We start from the raw sequence: 19975 nt of genomic DNA on the forward strand, positions 1-19975 counted from the left end.
GAATGGGATGAGGAGAACTAAAGTCCCCTGAAGAGCTGGATAGTGGCTTTAAATGAGTGGAAATCCAAGCCCTCAGAAGAATTTTCTTTCCTCCTAGTGTAGTGCACATAGCATGAAAATGCACGTAGGCAGTGAAGTTCAACACTACAAAGCCTAAACTGAGGGGCTAATGCTGAGGGGCTGTTACTGAAGATTCAGCAGGCTTCTTGGTGGACAAATGTGGCATCTTAATTCACAGCTGCTCTTTGGCTGTTTTAGTTTCAGTTGCTTGATGCACAGCCCTTCGGTGCCAGCTGTATAGCAGTAGTCATTTTAGGCAGGCCACAGAGGCTGAAACAAAGTGTGAGAGAAAAATTAACTACTGAGATATGAGACCCAGTATGGGCACTCACCATCAGCGCATCCTTCACTATGTAATGGGTGTCCTTGGGGTGCAGAAGGGGGGGGGGATCTTAAGCCTTTTATCTAGAGAAAAATACATTTGACTCTTCTAGAAAAACTTTCAAGACTTTCACTGAAAGAATCTGTAACACCCCTCCCAAAGCAATGCTTGCAGCACCATATAATAAAGGTGAACTAGAAAATGAGGGATTGTGAAAAGCTTTTAGGAAGATGTACCTTTGCCTTCAATTCCCCCCCCCCCCCGTTCTTAAAAGACTGTCTTAAAGGGACATTTCAATATGAATGTTTTCAAAACTAATTTAGAAGGGAAGGACTTTCTGATAGAGGAGGCCTTTAAGGAATATATGCCTTTTTACAATTCCTTTTAAAAAGAATGCGTGGAGAGGGGTTAGTTTTTATTTTCTTCCCTTTTGATATTTATAAAGGACTCTTCAGCTAGGAGGAAGCTGCCTGTACCAGTGCACAAAGTACATAAGCTGAAAAAGGAGAATGTCTTCTTTGCTGACTCCTTTCAGTTAAGTTTAGTTGTTAACTTTAACTAGGGGAGAAACAACAAAGGTTACAGGTAGAAACTAGTATTTTTTTTTGTTTTTTTGCTCTTTTCAAGTTGTCAGTGTCCCTTTCATGTTTTTAGCAGATGTGAGGGCAAAGGGGACACCAGGAGCAGAGTTAGTTGGGAGGGCGGCGGGGGGGGTGGGGGGACGGACATTCTGCATTCCTTAAATCTCTCTGGGACCATTATGTGCTTAAAAGTTACTAACAGCAGATCTACCCCAGAGAATTAACCATAAATGTGGATTTTACAGTGATTAAGGGGACAGTTTCCTCTCCAAGCAGTCTAACGTTCGAGGCAGTGGCGGATGGAAGCTGGCTGGCCTCATCAAGCCCCCAATCCTGCAATTGATGTGTGTGAGCAGACCCCTAGCCTTATGACCCAGGAGCAATTGGATCCAGTTGTTCCCTTGGATCCAATTGCAGAACCTTCCACAATTTCCTCTCACTATACCCCCACACCCATGAAAAGAAATAACACTTCGCACTAATATCATCCCCTCCATCTGAGGCTTTCAAAGCACTTTAATTAAGGCTCACAGCACCCCTGGGAGGGAGGTATGATCCCATTTCTACAGCTGGGGGAGGCCCAGTGACTCCTGGAGTATGAACAATCCAGCAGTAGGTCAGGTATGAACATTTCAAATGCCTTTTTGACTGGAGCAATTATAGTAATTTCCTCTCTAATGTTACAATAATAATTCCTCTTGATACCACTGGGAGGAAAGCCGATTAAACTGGCTGAGGGGAGCTTGCTAAGCTGCTCAGACCTCTGGCAGACATTGCTTTTGTTTGGACTGCCAGGTAAGCAGAGTGAAAACTACAGGAATAGGCTACTAGACTTTAAGGTCAGAAGGGACCATCCTGATAATCTCGTCTGACCTTCTGCACATCACAGGCCACAGACCCTCACCCACCCACTCCTGTAATAGACCGCTAACCTCTGGATGAGTTACTGAAGTCCTCAAATCATGATTTAAAGACTTCAAGGAACAGAAAATCCACCATTTACTCCAGTTCAAACCAGCAAGTGACCTGTGCCCTACAATGCAGAGGAAGTCAGGGAAAAAAAACAAAAACCCAGGGTCTCTGCCCATTTTACCTGGGAAAATTCCTTCCCAACCCCAAATATGGAGATCAGTCAGACCTGGAGCAGATCAGCGAGACCCACCAGCCTGACACATGGGAAAGAATTCACTGTAGTAACTCAGAGCCCTCCCCATCTAGCATCCGATCTCTGTCTGTTGGAGATATTTGCTACTAGCATTTGCAGATGGGCCACATGCCATTGTAGCCAGTCTCATCATACCACCCTTCCATAAACTTATCAACCTCAGTCTTGAAGCCAGTTAGGTTTTTAACCCCCACTGCTCCCCTTGGAAGGCTTTCCAGAACTTCACTCCTCTGATAGTTAGAAACCTATGTCTAATTTCAAGCCTAAACTTGTTGATGGCCAGTTTATATCCATTTGTTTTTGTGCCAACATTGGCACTTAACTTAAAGAACTCCTCTTTCTCCCTGGTGTTTATCCCTCTGATGTATTTATAGAGAGTAATATCTCCCCTCAACCTTTATTTGGTTAGGCTAACTAAGCCAAGCTCCATCTGTCTCCTCTGGTAAGGTAGGTCCTCCATTCTCTGATCACCCTACCTACCCTCCTCTGCCATCTGGTCCAGTTTGAATTCATCTTTCTTAAACATGAGAGACCAGAACTGCACATAGTATTCTGGATGAGATCTCACCAGGACCTTTTAGAATGGTAATAACACTTTCTTACCTCTACTGGAAATACCTCACCTGATGAATCCTAGGATTTTATTATTAGCCTTTTCCATGGCCACATCACAGTGATGGCTCATGGTCATCCTTTGGTTGACCAGTCTATCCAGCTCTTTCTCCTCCTCTGGTACTTCTAAATGACACGTGTCCAGCTTATAGCAAAAATTCTTGTTGTTAGTCCCAAAGTGCAAAACCTTGCACTATTAAATTTAATCTCATTTCTATTACTCCAGTTTTCAAGGTCATCCAGATCTTCTTGTATCATATTCCAGTCCTCCTCCACATTGGCAATACCTCCCAACTTTTTCTCATCCACAAGTTTTATTAGCACACTCCCACTTTGTGCCAAGGTTGTTAATGAAAATGTTAAATGAGATTGGTCCCAAGGCCGCTCTGTGAGGAACTCCACTAGTGTATGGCCCACTGAAGTCTCCCCTTTAACTAGTTCCTTACCCACCTTTTAATTCTTGTATTAATCCCCATCTTCTCCAATTTAACTTTAATTTCCCCTGTGGAACTGTATCAAAAGCCTTACTGACATCCAGGTGGATTAGAGCACTACTGCGTTTCTTTGTCTAGAAAATTGGTTACAGTCTCAAAGAAAGATATCATGTTGGTGTAGCACAATCTACCTTTTGTAAAACCATCTTATAATTTATCTCAATTACTATTCACCCCATGTCCTTAACTGCTTCCTCTTTCAAAATTTGTTCCAAGACCTTGCATACAATTGTGGTCACTAGCCACCAAGGGAGGCAGGAACATAGAACCTGGATGTGGTCACAAATAAGTTATGGGAAGAGGGGATAATGGTGAGAAGAACAATATGGGAGAGGTGGTAATAGGGGTCTGGAAATGTGCAAAGTTACAAAGAATTTAGTTTGAATTTTGTTTTGTTTTTAAACAAGTGTAACCATTTGGACAGGTATATTTGCAAGCTTCAGTAGCCGCGCAGCCCATGCTGTCTTCACTGCAACAAAAGTGATTTTATACTGAGATAACTAATGTAAAATTGTAGTGGAGACAAGGCACAAGTCATTTTTACCTCCTCATAGCTAGCTGATGTAAACCTCAGCTGGTGTGGGTATTGGGTTGACCTTGACTAGCTACAGTAAAATTAAAGCCTGCCTGTGGCCTTGCCTCCACTAGGGTTTTTACAATGAGATCGTTATCTAGAGGTAAAAACAAAACACATTTTTTTGCAGTAAAGATGTTACTTCAGGTTTCCCTAGAACTCCCCACCTCACTTCAATGCAACCCTCCTACAATCCTGCGAGCAGAAGTTGTTTTCTTACCTGGCATGTTTGTTTTATTCCTCCCCCCTCAGCCCCACCAATATTTCAGAGTTGTAGAGAGCTAGTGAATAAAGATAATCACTGCCAAAGGGGTGCTTAAGCCCCATTGAGCTTTATAACAAAGATCTTTGTTCTCCCCTTTCTCAGCTCAGTTCTGCTACTAAAAGCATTTGGTTAAAACTCAGCCATGCTGCTGAATAAGACAAGTTTTCATTCCAACACATTTCCCAACCTGAAATGGGGCCAGTAGCATGTAGTTAATTTCCCTTGCTTGTAAAAAAATGCAACAGGACAAAACCCTTTACTTTTACAAACATAGAAGGGGATATTTATTACACACACCCAGTACCTACTTTAACTCTCAGAAAGATATGGGCTGAATTTATTGTCTAGCTCTAATGTAATCCAAAATATGTTCAGCTGTTAAAGTGAAGTCTATTGCTTTTGAAGCCATCAGAAAGAATGGAAGATTGTATCCAGTAGTGCTGGAACAATTTTTATACAGGGTATGCTGAGAGCCATTGAACCAAACTGTAAACTCTGTATATAATGGAAACCACTTCAAGCCAGGGAGTGCAGCAGCACCCCCAGTTCCAGCACACGCGCATGTGTGTATCAGTTTAGGCAGGTAAATATGATGCATGCTGTGGTATACAGTTAATTGGCTGGGAGCTATATTTTTATGGTGACTGGCAGAAGTTTTTTGGTTTGTTCTACAGACCTTTCCGCTGAAAGGGATAGGGAATGAAATCAATGGGAAAAGAACTAAGTGCTTTTAGAAATCTTCTCCCTAAAAATCCAAGTCAATGCTATAGGGTGCCACTAATAGACAGCACTTATCAATTTTACATTTACAGCACTATCAGTGATCCAGCTATTTATATTACTTTCAGTCTATCGTTTAGAAACAAAGGGAAAGTATGTAAAGGACTGTGTAGTCATCCCACTTCAACCATTCATTGTATAGTCATGTGAAGTCTGCTCTTAGATTTTCTTTTTCCTCCCCCTGGAATGAATCACCCAACCCACAAGGGCTCATCTACTGCAGGGGGAAGTAAGGAACAATCACTCCTAAACAATAGCAGGAGTCATTAACATCTTTCCACAAGGAGCCATATCTTGGAACATTAAATGCTGTATTAGCCAAAGTACTTTAGAGGAACAAAAATAAAGGGAAAATGGAAATAAGTTAAAATGTTTATTTTGTTAAAGTGTCCAATCTTACAAGTCTTTCAGAGAAAGCATAGCAGCCTTCAGCACTTGAGGTGCTGTTACCTGCCTAAACATAATCCAACATACAAGGCTTAACTCAGTTTCACAATTCTAAAGTGTCATACCAGGGTGTGGGGGACACCAAGCTACAACGGTGAGAGTACTTTTATAAGCTGTGTGAAGTGTTTAAGCCATGAGTTATGTCCTGAGGAAGGGGACATATCAGCTGTATAGACACTCTTATTGTGAGGTCCTGTCAGTTCTTTTCACACAGCCCGCACTAGTTTGCTCTAGACAAGAGCAATTTGCACAGCTCCCCATTTGTTCATAGGACTTCCTGAAAGAGCAGATCAGGGGAGAATGTGGGATTTCTAGAAATCCCACATTCAGCTTTTCTTGCCAGGCAGCTTTACTCAATCTTGACTTGCTAGACCCCCCCCTTTCAGCTAGGGCTATACATAGCTACCTGCTATTTTTAAACAGCAAGTTAATGGGTCAAATTTCAGAAGTGTTTCAAAGCAATATATATTAGTCTCCAGCTACAGCAGGAGAAAGTGGGGAGAGAAAGGGGGAAGTGCACAGATATTACTTGCCAAATTGGTGCTCAACTCCATGCAGATGGGATAGATAGAACCCATTTTCTTTTGTCAGCTCTACCATTATTTTTTTTTTTAAAACTGGATGGTTGACAGCAAGATTGCAGCATCCAGCGTGTAGCTAAAGGTTTCTGATCAGTACTGCTAAATGAGATTAAAGCCTATGTTAGTACTTGAAGTTTTCAACCTCTTGCAAATGCTGAGTAACAGCTCAACACAGGTGATATTACAATTTAAGGCATATGACCATTCTTGTTCTTCAGTGAAGAGAATAGAAATCATATCAACATTTTAAAGATCATTGCTGGATAAGGATAGAGCCAATAGGAACAGCTGGCCACATGAATGACACTAGTATGAATAAACATCACTAGAGTAATCACCCTACTGCACTTCTAAAGCAGGGCACCCCATCTATTCAAAAGATCCATCCTACCTCAGAAGAGCTGGAAGAGAACGGAAAATCACAGACTAAATGAGGTTTCAAAATATTTATTCAATCAAGTCCCTTTCACAAAAGGAAGTGGCTGAAATGGAAAAGGCTTAAATAATAAAATGACATGAAATGGAAATGGCTTAACACCTCACCACTGTTCAATCCAATAAGATTTTGGAGCCTATTTTCCCCATACCTCATCTGCTGCAAAACATGAGAGTAGGAAACTGGAAAACATATTCATCTGTTAGAACAAAAACTGAGGACCTAAGTGTGGTTCAGAGACTGAAAGTGACCTTAAAATTTTATCCATGCTGATAAACATCAAGAGTTTGGTTTTGTTAAAGAAATGAAAGTGAGCACAAAACAAGTGGTGGAGAAAAAGGTCCTGAGGTAGGATGCTCTAGGGGAGCGAAAGAGTAGTTAATACAAAGTAGAAATAAAAATAATGAATACCTGCAACACCCATGAAAGAGTTTAGAGGGGCACAGTAAATTAGTTCCACCTGTGGGTTAACAGTGGACCAACTGGTAAGTTCAGCAGAAGAAAAAACAAAACCAAAAAAACCAAAAAACACACACACCACAACGGACATTCCAATCCATTGTTTCAAAGCACAGCAAGATTTAACACATAACAGATTCAGCTTCTGCTACCTTGGTTGATTCAAATTCATTAGTTGCAACTTAAACATCAGGCCACTTACCATAACAGCTAGAATTCAGTTTACCAAAAAGCTTAGAACTGTGGTTCCTATTGTGGCACAAGTGTACCTGGGATAAATAGTGGCCCCAAGAACTAGTTCAACTCAGTAGTGCTGTTAGGAGACATTTGGCTTTAATTTAAGTTCTGTTTTTAGTTTAGCAGCTAACATAGATGGATCCTGGTTATTACTATTAGAATCCTTTGAGAAGACTGCCAGGAAGAAGAAACACTAACCAGACCCTCACTGGTCTGTTTAACCTGAACAGGTTTCCTAGGATAGTACACAGGTCAGTTGCAGCCCAACCTGATAACCCACTTTAAAAAAAAATAAAAAAATAAAAAAAATGGAGCATTGATTGACTTGCCTATAATTGGGAAAGAGTGTGTTAGCTAGGTCACTCAAGGGTTGAGTGATCAGGAAAAGGAAGGGAACTGTACTGGAAATGAGAACTTGTCCTGTTATGGGCCAAGTTCTGGATAAGTATTGAGCAACTGTAGGTGCACAGCAGCTCAGGTTTTGACCCCATACTTAAAATTCTCAAGCTTTCTCCCACCTCATGCCTCTGAGATCTGCTAGTGTAGGTCCAACATCTGCTTGAAGGAAGAGGAAAAGTGCATCTCAGCCAGTTCACCAATTCAGGGTGAGTCATTTCAATATAACCTTGGCTTCCATTATGACAAGTTTTCAAAAACTCTTTATTCATTCTGATTTTGCCCCTGGGGGAGCTATCTAGACCTCTTGTAAACAGTCCTGGTTGAAATATTTAAAGAGCAGCAAGCAGCTCATGTTTCTATGTATGATCAATACTGGTCTTATATTTGCTTTGTGCAGCTGGATCAAACATAGGCAGATACTTATTTTTCAAACAGTAGAAAATAAAACTCTAAAAAGAGGATGTCTCCCCCCCGCAGCAGGATGGTGGCTTGTCCTAAGGATGAGCTATACAGCAGTTCAGGAGGCCTGCATATTACTATGCAGATTTCTAGACACTTTACAGCAAACTTTCTGGAGTTCAGTCTGACTATTTATACAAACAGTTCAGGACCTAAATTAAATGCAGTTTTATATAACTAAGAGCCCACCTTCAGTACAACCAGAAGAGTCAGGCGAGTCCGGTGCAGAACCTTAGCCCGCTTTCCATAAGCAATGTTATAACTCCGCACAGTCCAAGGACCAGTTAGGTCTGTGCATGCTACAACTAGTAAGTTGTTTTGTAACCAGGTACCATGACTGCTGTAGAGTAGATGGGTCCTAATCATACAGTCCCAGAACTGGTTCAGGGCTCAGTAAAGAATTGCAAAACACCAGATTTCATCTAGCAGAGTAGGAAAGAGACTCCCTCCCACATCTGAAAGGTCCTTACTCTGACTATGGAGAGTTAGTTCAAAGCAGCATTTGTACTGTATCTTGAAATAGATCAATTTTCTGAGTAAGCAGTCTCAAGTCCCCCCCAGCAGGTTCGCTGCCCTCCTTGTGAATACAAAACCTTAGCATGATTGGTAAATCCCACTCTGCAAATCATCAGCATCACACTTCTAAATCCCAGTCTGATCTCTGATACAGTGCATTATGAAATAGCTAAAAAAAAAAATCTTCCTTTCACCAATAGCCCCATCTCTGTTGTAATTTCAACACACACTAAAATCACGTTAGAAATGTGAACCTGTCATCCAGAAGAGCTTTTACAGCACTTTTTCCTCTGGAAAGGAGGGGAACTAGGAAAACATGCAAACAAGAGTTGATTGCGTTATCCCTTTGGATTGTTTGACTTTTCATGATGAATGGACTAAGGGAGGCAGACTTTATACCCTTCTTAGAAGCATTTCTATAAACAAGCTAAGTTTTCCTAGCTTTCAATGTAGCTTTATTTAAACATCTGAGCATCAACAAATCCAGAGCCTAGTTAACAGATTGTTCCAGCATTTCTAGTGTGTATTACATCCGATGCAGAAAGAGAAGCTGTAGTGTTCGTTATTGCCCGGAATATCTGAGACAGAGGGTGTCTATGCTTTGCCCAACTCAGGGCTTCAGTGGCAGCTTGCCAGGAACCCAGTGCCTGCCCACCTGCCCTCCCCCCTTTAATATGTAGGTAATGCCTGCAAATACTACATATCCCAGCAGGCAGTGCTCCAGTCTTGGAGTATCCAAGCAGCTGGGCAAGGTGGAGCATTGCTTACTGGAGCTGTTGGGTCCATAGGCTTCCCCTTCTAATGAACACAAGGTGGCTTTGGGGTGACTGGTAGAAATGTAAGCCACACTTTAACCACCCTGGTTTGAGGACATGATTACGAGTAGCTATCACTAAGCTATGGCTGCCTCTGCAAATGCAGAAGGGGATTTGTTGAACAGTCACAAGTTAGCCTTGTTTCAACACAGATTCCTCTCTTGTCACTATGGGGCCTCCCCTCCCAGGGAGCTGGAGGAGCCCAGTTCAGGGAGGATTCTTATACTCTTCCTTAACAGTAGGGCAGAGAGAAGGACAGGGTTACCATCCCAAGCACCAAGTTCAATCAGCATTAGCCTCTTGTCATCATGTAGGCCAAGAGGAGCAGCAAGAATGACAGCTGCTATAATCGACAGCTGAACAGACTGGAACAAAAAGAGTAGCTTTGTAGATTGTACTTCTAAAAGATGCTGGCAAAACCTCAAAAAAAATTTTATATATCTCCCCACAGCAAGGGTAGGGAATATTCCTCTCTGCTACAGGCAGCATCTCCCCTATTTTGAGTTATACTTAACACTGGCTAATAGTGTGTTTGTATTTTTAATGCCCCAGACAAAATGCTGAGGGGGGAAAAAGGTTTAAAAAGTAGTTAAAACACTTTTTAAAATCCAAAGTCTTGAAGTACCTCAGTGTTCTGGCAGAAACAGTCTTACTGCTTTCCACCCAAGTCTTATCTCATGCATTGAGCTGCATCCTTCCTGTCCCATTTACTAAATATAACTGGAATTCAGCCTACTGACAGCCCAATGTAGGTAGCATTCTGGAACAGCTAATTTAGGCTAGGGAAGCAGGCCATGCGATCTACTGGCCAGCACAAAGGACTGGAATCTGTAAAGACTGTGCAACCTCAAGTCAGCAGATGGAAACTGGGTTAAAAAAAAATTAAACAAAAAAACCAGTCCTGAATGCAAGTTGATCTTTGAGGTAAAGTTACCAAAAAACGCCAGCATCTTTAAAAATTAAAAATAAAAATAAATAAATAAAAAAGCCGTGCCACCCCCCTCCCCTCAAAGAGAAGCCCAAAACTGATTAAATCAGCAAATAGCGTGGAACTATACAAAGTGTCACAGCAAAGTAGAGTTTGAATTTAAAGAGGCTCCCTGGACTTTTGTCCTTTGACTCTAAGACATCCTCAGTCCCTGATGTACATAAGAGCCCTATCTAGGGCGATGCAGCAGTAACTGGATCAGCACATTTCTCTCCCCTATATTCAGAGGCAGTTACCCTGAACTAAGTTGGCTCCATCAGCGGTTCTGGTTAACTCCATGGCAGCTTTGGCATCATCCCACTTCTCATCTTGCAGAACAGCAGCATCTCTTTTGTTCCCGCTGTCTGTTGCGGAGGAGCCACCCACTCTGCCTTGGTCCTCACCCTGACCCCGAACCTCCCCCATCCTGCATCCAAGGGAGCAAGCAGCCGTGTTCCCAGTCGTGTTGGTTATTCAAGGATCTCCTTAGCTAGTCTGGTGTTGGCTGGGACGGTTGGGAGATGGAATTGGAATGGAATGGCCTTTTGTTTCCTGTCTAGAGGTTTCCCTGCCTTCCTGTCAGCAGCTCAGGCTTGCTCTTTGTCCGCTCTCCACAGCCGCTCCTTGACCTCCAGAGGCAGGGTGTTGAACAGGTCCTCTTCCACCACCAGCCCACTGCGTTTCAGCAGAGGACACTCCCCCAGTTCCACCGGCAGGCACTCCAGGCGGTTCCCCCGCAGCTCTATCTGGGACAGGTTGGTCAGCTCGCCCACCCGAGATGGCAGTGATTGCAGCACATTGTTTCCCAGGTTCAAGGTCCGCAGCTTCCTGCACTGGAAGAGCTCAGGTGGGAGACTCTCAATCTGAAAGGAGAAACCAGAGAGATACAAATGTGACATGTACTCACCTAAGGCAAGGCAAGCAGACGAGATGTAGTCAGACAGATCACCTGCCTCCAAGTACTCACTTCTCCCTCAAATGCATTTCTGCTTTCTTCTAGGCTGACCTTTATGCCTGGAATGCTTTCCCCAAGATACAGTAAAGCTACTACTTTGTCCTCACGCAGATCCTCTACCACCATATTATTTACTGTAAACTGCCACATGAAAATGGCTAGGCCAGAGCCGAGTAGAGATTACTGACAGAAGCAGGGAAGATCTGAAACCCACTCACATCTAGTCTGTACAGCCAGGTGTTCCTACCAGTGTTTCCTTTGTCCCCTCCCAGAATCCATCCATCCATCCCTTGTTCTCCCCCTTGGAGTTTAAGCTCTTCAGCCTTTCCCTGTTTGTAAGGCACCTAGCACCGTAAGGCTCTGATCCTGATCAGGGCCACAGGGTGCTAGAATAATAGAAGTAAAATGACAGAGACTCCATTTTTAAAGTATAGTCACTAGCCACCTGCAAAAAACACACACAGACACACACGTACGTGTCAGGCTATTCCCTACATGGTTCAGTTCTGATCTGCAGCGCACACATCCCTCCATACCCTGGTTATAATCCAGTTTCCTAACCACAGAATTGAGAGAGAGAGAGAGAGAGATAGATACACATTGGTCTCTAAATGGAAGACTCTTGCTCTCCCAGCTTTCCCCCTTCCCTGCCCCCCCAACTTCATTGGCACAGCTCTGTCAGTTCCATGAGACTGACCCAACTTTCACCCTGAAACATCTGAGGTAGAGTCTGAGCCTGCCAGTTCTTTCCTCTACAGAAGGAAATGTAAATGACCCCTTCTCTTTCTAGCTGCTCCAAAGTAAACAGCCTGCACGAACCCCTCCATGTATTACAACTGCCTTACACTGATGTTATTTGGACAGTTGTAATACATGGGGGGGCCCCCTCCCCACCATTCATTTTCTATCTATAGGATCAGAGACCAGCAAAAAGCCACCAAGTGTACTATATGGACACACATTGCTAGGGTCCTCCTCCTAGCCTCTCTCTCATTGTAGGACCTACTCTGCAAGAATAGAGATCATTCGCACTGTAACAGAGGCAGAGACCAGGTCTTATTCTTCTGTGTAGCACACAGGTCCAAACAATAATTCAGGTGGCCAGTGAGCTTCTCCTACAAACATCTGTTCCCTCAGGACATGGAAGCACTAGTACTCTGATCTCATTGCTATTATGGAAGGCAACATTCTGCTTCTTCCTTGAGTTGTCCTGCTCTAATCCTGAGGATGGTCTGCAAACAGTCTCTTCCCCTTAAAAGCCTGGCAGAAACAGGGAAGGCAGCGTTTTTGTCTTCTTCTGAAGCATCAAGTATTGTCCCCGGATGGAAGTGAGGAACTTGACTAAATGGAATCGTAGCAGAATTTGATACGGTGATTTATGTTCCTAGGAGTGATTTACTAATGGAGAACAGCAGGCTACTGGTTTGTGAGCATTTAAGTGGATATCGAGCCATTAAAAGAAACAGATGGGAATTCAGTGTAATATTTGATTTTGACCAGTACAGCCCATCTTTGATCCACAGTGTGCTGGGGAAGGAGGGGAGAAGCCATGCATTAGGGTTTCCAATCATATACATGTTCAAGTATCTATTTGAATGCTAGATTTTTGTGCTTCCCAGTCTGTTGTATCCCCCTATTCCTTCATTTTACTTGGAACGTAAGCAACTTGGGCAGGCACGATCCTTTCATTATGCTCACATGCAGTGCCTAGCACAATGGGGCCCTGATCAGGGACCTTCTAGGCACTACCACAATACTCAACTTTTGGACAGTGTCAAAATACAACAAGAGAAATTAAATATCCAGCACCACTGGCTCCCACCACCTATGCACAGATAGCCAACTGTCAGAGAGATTACTAGTCCAATCAGACCGTCATGGTATCGTAGTCCGACAACAACACTATAGTTGAAATTTTAATTTATTTCGTCAGCCATGCCTTCTTCCAGCAAGATTTCTAGCCATGCAAATATAAAAGCTTATGGAGTTGGGTTCAATAGATTCAGGCATCAATTCATGTCCTTCCCCTTAACTCAGTGAAAGTCAAAGCCTATCCTTTGTTTAAAACATAATTGCACTCTATTTTAACTTTAATTATGCACACAAGAACTGCCTGGAGTAGTCATTGGCTACAGAGAGTCTTTAACAAACAGCCAAAGTTCTGAATAAGCTACAGCCAATGAAACGGCAACAGCAACAAACAGCAGTTTTATTCAGCCATCGTTATTTGGAACCATCATTCCGAACAAGCTGCAAAATTCAGCCTGGTAGTCATATAACTAACAAGACCAATCACTTATTTTCAAGTGACAGGAGTGGACTTTATCAAAGAAGAAAGTTGTGTGTTACAACACGGCCTGATTCCCAGAAAGACAGTTGTACTAGCCAGCTCCAGAAGTAGCTATTTACTAGGGCTGCTGGGCTAGCAGAGGAGCTTTGAGATAGAATTCTTACGGTCAGGAAATGTCAGTCTATCAGCACTTGCATTTTCTGCTGCTGCTGTTTATTGTAAATAACCAGACTTCCTGAGCCCAAGGGTAATTGTGGCCTTGCCTACATCTCTGCAGGGAAAAAGAGCTGATTAGCTGTTTCACTGGATCTCCAGGAGACTGGGGGCTAGGCAGAAAGATAATACTGCTTCTAGCCTTCATGGTGCATTAGTGTCTTTGGAAGAACAAGATGGGTGGTTCCACATTTTATTGCAAAAATAGAGCTGCCTCAAGCTTCTTTTCATCCAGAAGAGAAACTCCACCCCCAGATTGCAGAGGATGCACATCTTGTCTTAACCCTGTGTGACCTGGGCTCTTGAACAATTGCCAAAAAAGGGTACTGTTCAAAACCTGTATAGTTCTGCACCTTAAAATAGAGCCTTAAAAGCTTCCTTCACTTTGCTTAGTGCAGCATCCAGCAAGTGCCAGATGACTGATGCTACACTGAAACCTCCTTCTCACAGAGGAAAATTATTTTAGTTTTAAACCTATTGCTGAAATGTGACTGGCTATACAATGTCACACACCTTCCCCAATGCCAGGGATGGTGGGTTAGCCAAAGCTTAATCTGGTGTTAATGGCGGTTTAACAGACAGAATGGCTTCTTAAACACTAGCTGTTTAGCTTAATTTTTTCTGAAGGTTAGAGATCAAAGTTAATGCAGAATGGGTACCACTTCTCTGGCTCCAGGGCTGCCTCGTCACTTTTAGAAGCAAGGTGGCTACTGAAAAACAATCAAGAGCTGGTTGGAATTTTAGAAGCCTCCTTGACAATTGTATTATAAATTGCTGTTTTGCCTCCAGAGTTTTCCCTATCAAAGGCAGCAATACTGAAAGAAGTTTTTTGGTAACATCAATTAGACATTGACTTGTCAAGTTGTATCTAAAGCATTAGGGGCCTTATTTCAGACTGAAAAATATGGGTATCCTCAGAAGAGGCAGGAGCTTGCTGCATATTTCCACCTGAATTCATAATCCTTTGCCACGGCTGGTTGCTCTTTGTGCAATTATGTTACCAGACTTTTGTGACTTCCGGTGGGAATAAGTAATCAGATGGACTTTTAAAGTAGCAAAATATTTTGTTCTCATGTCGCTAGCAACAAAGCCTCCTGGGTTTTGTGGACAGAAAGAAACAAGTAGAATTCTAACCAGAGTATTTTTAGTTTCTATGAGGCATCAGTGGATCTTCAAATATAAATAGGCCAAATGCAGCCTTTAGTTGGACATACATAAAATACTGTAAATTGCTTATAAAGTAACTCAGGTTCAGAACTGCAGGACAATCCACTGGGAGGAGTTATTGAAGTGAAAGTATATCATAGCAACATCAGGCAGCATGTCACAATCAGGTCATCTCTTCAAGTTTTGCTGCTCCTAAGCAATTAAGTGGAAGCTCATTAGGACCAAGGTAACTTCCTGATCCCATATGGCAATACTTTCTCTGCTTGTAAGTTACAAAGGAAAACTGCAACTGTGTTAAACCAGAGCTTGATTTACATGTGGAGAGGACATTACGTTTGCTGTAGTCTGAAGGTACATGTGCACTTGTATCAGTCAGTGATTAGTCACGTTAAAGGCCCAAGGGCAGGTCAAATCTTAAAACGCTGCAGTGCCGCAGTAGCGCTTCAGTGAGGATACTGCTATGCTGATGAGAGAGCTTCTCCCTATCAGCATAGCTACTGCCTCTGTTACCTACATTTCTGGGACATTCCAATGGGATTAATATTGGAGAATTACATAATAAATGGATCAAGGTCTTTGTAGCATACCAAACCTTTAAATCTCTGCACAGCTCCACCTTTACCTATTTTCTTCTGCAAAATATAGGCAGCTAGTTACATACCACATCCTCTTGTTTCCTATGCTGCTCTTTCACATTAACTGTTCCTTTTGCATTGTCCTCCCACTCTGATCTTTCCACCTGTATTCATGTTGCCCTCTATGCTTGGAACAGTCACTTCCTGGGCACTATGTAGCCCAGTGCTGTGTGTCAAGCCACTTTTCACAAAGCCTCCTATATGCAGATCTCCTTAGCAAGATTCTCATGGAGGAAGTATTTGATATTTGATCGTGAACTCTTCAAGGCAGGCCCTGTCTCAATGTTTTCTGTACAGACACACGTAGGTGGCTAATGGCCTCAGTTTATATTACAAATGGTTTAAGTGTAATTTCTCAGTTCTCTATTCTAAGAAACTACTGAAGAGCAGCCAAAACAGCTATGTTTGCAATCTACCCATTAGCCAAAAAGAATTTAATTGAAGATTTGGGTTTGTCTTTGCAAAGTTTCATTGTAAGAAAGTTGTATAGACAAGGAACAAAAGTATAATGGTAGTGCCAAAATATTGCACACCCCACTGTAGCAGTTAAATGCTTCTAATACACTTCATAGCAGGCAGCAGGAATCTTAAAACGCAGCTTTATCCAATCTCTGCCACACTCCCTCCTCACTTACCCTGTTGGCTGTCACAGCTAGGTTCTGCAGGTTCTGCAGTAGCCCAACGTCTGCTGGTATGGAAGTCAAGTTATTGTGGCTGAGATCCAAGTACCGCAGCTTCCGGCAATAGAAAAGCTGGGTGGGTATCTTCTCTATCTTGTTGCGGTTAAGGTAAAGGCGCTCCAAGTTGGTGAGGTTGCCGATCTGCATGGGGATGTAGGCGATATGGTTGTACCACAGCTTAAGGCAAGTGAGACGGTGTAGGTGCTGGAAGCTGATGATCTCCTCAATGGTCTTGAGGTTATTGTCCTTCAGGTCAATCTCTTGGAGGTTGTGGAGACTGAAGATAGAGTGTGGGATGCGTTCCAGGTCGCAGCGGATCAGCTCCAGCTCTGTCAGGTTGACCATCTTCTTAAGGCTGTTGAGGACAATGAGCTTGGTACCCTCGTTGTTGATGGAGAGCTTCTGGAGGTGCACACCAACATCCGTCACCACCTGTGGCAGCTTGGTGAGGTTGCTCTTTAGCCGCAGTACCTTGAGCCGCTTCAATTCCCTCAGTCCGTCGATCACAATGTAACGGTTGTTCTCTGCACTCAGGTTCCCTGTCAAGTGGAGCTCCTCCAAGGTCTTTAGGCTATAAATCCACAGAGGGATTTCCTTGATGTCTGTGAACTTAATGTGCAAAGATTTCAGGTTCTCCCTCAAGAAGGCAAGGGCTGGGGCCTCAATTTTGGCAGCCGTGTGGTAGAGCCACAGCTCCTTAAGGCTGGTGAGCTGGGCAATGCTTGGTGGGATAGTAACATCAGGGATGAGCTCCAGCTTCAGCACCTCCAACTCAATAAGGTCAAAAACTGTGTCGGGGATGCCACTCAGCATGAAGAGATGCAGCTCCAGCTTGTCCTGGGAGTTCTTTGTGATCCTCTGGCGCAGTTTCTCCAAGGTCCACTCATTGTTGAGGTTCAGCTGCCGCAGCTTGTTCTCACTCACCTCAGACAGAAAGACAGCGAATCGCTTGGAGTAGAGGGGGTCGTACTGGTCGATCAGGTGCAGCATGAAAGCAAAGTCATTCTTGACATCAGGGATGTCACTATAGCTGCTCTCCTCCCGGATGGACTCAAAGGAATATTTCTTGAGGGATCGCCTCAGCATCCACCAGAGTGTGTACATGCAGATCAGTCCATAAAAGATCACCAGGCTAATGTAGAAAGAGGCTAGGATTTTGAAGAGAGTGGCAAGAGGGTGAGCACAGCGGTACATGCGATAACCTGTCAGGCTCTCGATGTCCACCTTGCAGTCAATGTCAAATGTGATGTTGTTGACATAGTAGACAGTGTAGCAGATGATCAGGATGAACTTGATCACCTTGATGATGGTTTGTCTCATGTAGAGGCGATAGACTATGTCTCCCTCCTCCACGTGTGTGCGGAACTTTTTAACTTTCTCAAAAAGCGCTTTGGCCTGTTCCCCTTCTTTCTTGTCCAGGACGCCCGTCTCAGAGCGATCTACAATCCCTTGCTCGATCCGCGACTTTGTTCTCTGTAGCATTGGGACAGTGGCTTCCACATCCTCACTGACTGTGGAAGATTTCTTGTCCATGGAGCCATTCATCTTCCCAAAGGCAGGCTTGGGATCACTCTCCTCCACCACTGTCTCAGACAGTGCTCTTGTCGTCCAGGGGGAGTCAAAACACTTCAGCAGAATAGACACAAAATGCTCCAGCTTGGAGCTGGTCCGTGGGAATTTGAACCAGAAATTGCTGCAAGCCAAGAAGATCAGAGTGTGTAGCAGCACCAAGTAAGGGAAATACTTGGCAAACCAGTGAAGGCGATTCTCATAGCACACTGCATCCACATAGTTATACTGGTGCCGGTCTAGGTCATATCGGATCCCTGTAGGCCCAGTGACCTGAGATGGGACAAGACTAGAGTTATAGTAAGTGGGGTCTGGAGTTGCAGCTGTCCAACCTTTGAAAGAGTCATTGCAGGAGTCTTTGGTAACCCATTTGCAGGGCAAGCAGATCATTTTGTCCTGGGTGACCTGAAGCGTCCCTCCAAACACTGCAATCATCAACATGACTATGGAAATGTAGTCCGTGAAGACATCCCACCATGGTTTCAGGATGCGGTATGCTGGCTGGGTATCAGCAAAATAGCGCAGTTCAGTGACAGGAATCATGGTTCACCTAAAAGGAAGCCACAGGCAGATGTTATTGGAAGAGAACAGTTTGTTTTGTTTTTAAGTGAAGACAAGGAAAGCAGGGAGGTCAGATTATATACAGAAGGTATCTGCTGGCTCAGTCAAAAAAACCCCCACACAATTTCAAGTCCAATTTTGAGATAAATAAATGAAGTTCCATAATGAGCAAAAGCAGTTAGCTGCTTAGAGGTTTGTGTGAAGTTAGTATGTGGTCTTAATTCCTGACAAATTGGTATCCATCACAAGCCACCACAACTGCATCCTTAATTAACAGTCTGAGGGACCAAGGACTCTCACCTCTAGAGATAGTCACCAGGACCATGTTTAGCCTTGTTGATAGGCTGGCATGTAGAGGCTTGCCCTACTATTGCACCAATTCCATGACTAAGAAATTCAGTTTCTAGTATGGTGAGCCTGCCACCTTTCAGAAGCACTATGTTCACAGAAAGCAGGCAGCTACGCGTTCTAAGTGCACGAACATGCTGAAAAAAAATAGACAAATCAATTCTGCATTATTGCTGCTGTCCCACAAGCTTGGAAAGGTGCGTTGTCTGAAACTACACAGAAAATAGAGAACTATTTCCCAGTGTTGCCTCACTAAGGAAGTTCACTATCATCTTTGAGGAAACAAACTGGAGAGAGAGAAAACAGGGACAGTGGGAAAGGCTGGATAGCATGCCTTTCCCCTTCGTTTAGCAGGACTTTGCTCTTTTCTATGCACTACCCCCTGCAAGAGGACTGAGTTATTTGTTCTGTATGGGATGCAGTTACAAGATTCCAATGTATATGTTCTCTACATTTTCTTGTATTGCCATTAACTTGATAAGTGAGGAAGGGAGGAGGATTAACAGAGAATTAAATTAAGTTCTCCAGTCAGCCACTCCTACCTGAAAGCATACATCTCGCCAGGAGTTTAAGCATCACAAGGGTACACAAGTTCTGGGAAGCAGAGACATTAGTACGCAGCTTGCACTGTAGTTCAGTGATGTAGAGGTTTTTTGATTGAGTTTTAAGCCTGTAAACCACACACACACAGCACCCCGGGACCAGCCTGGGTAATATTGAACTCACTATAATGCTTCCTTGTCCGTCACTCAGGAGCTTTCATTGGGCTCCTAGCATCATGCTCAGTTCTATGTGTAAGGGGAAAGCAGTGGTACAGCCACAAAATAGCTGGAAACAAGCTAAGATCAAAGTGACAAAGCACTAATCTTTCAGCCACTTTGAGGGAAGCTAAATAGTAAAGAAATGGGGGAGGCAGGGACCCAGCCCCTTCATTCCTCCCCCCAGTGAAGGCACCATTAAGAGAAGAATATTTTCTCGGAGGGTCTTTATCACAGGTGCTAGGGGAATGAGGATTAAAATACAACAGGGCTTGGGAAAAAAAAAATCTCCAGTGGCAAGTTGGAAACACTCCCTGATATATGGAGCACGGAAGCAATCCATTTCTGAATTTAAGCTTGCATTTTAGAAGAGTTTTCAACCCAAAGGGCTGCAAAGTAAGCCTTCCAAAAGTAAACTGATACAGAACTGTTTTCCTGAGTCTGCAGGTAGACCTCTCCAGTGCCTGGTTTGCAGCTCATAGCTTTCCAGAACAATAAATGGTAAGTTGCCAATTTTGATTTGTTGCTGCTTGGGAAAGCTACAAGCAGGAGCTGCAGGCCCTACTGGACCACCCTTGAAGTGCAGATTCTAGGGAAGGTGGTAGAGTAATAGATGAGACACACACACAC

At 43.4% G+C, this 19975-nt stretch overlaps 1 protein-coding gene across 1 annotated transcript; it reads right to left on the reverse strand.

Moving 5' to 3' along the window:
• Positions 1 to 6312: 6312 nt before the first annotated feature.
• LOC123355945 (volume-regulated anion channel subunit LRRC8A) lies at positions 6313 to 18223 on the reverse strand. The gene is made up of 2 exons (XM_044998822.1): positions 16065 to 18223; positions 6313 to 11032 (listed from the first exon to the last, which is right to left on the reverse strand). The coding sequence occupies exons 1-2, from the start codon at positions 18219 to 18221 to the stop codon at positions 10757 to 10759; spliced, it is 2433 nt and encodes an 810-aa protein (XP_044854757.1). The 5' UTR covers positions 18222 to 18223; the 3' UTR covers positions 6313 to 10756.
• Positions 18224 to 19975: the final 1752 nt, after the last annotated feature.

The sequence above is a fragment of the Mauremys mutica genome, chromosome 24 (genome assembly GCF_020497125.1).
Source record: "Mauremys mutica isolate MM-2020 ecotype Southern chromosome 24, ASM2049712v1, whole genome shotgun sequence".
Lineage (NCBI taxonomy): Eukaryota > Metazoa > Chordata > Testudines > Geoemydidae > Mauremys > Mauremys mutica.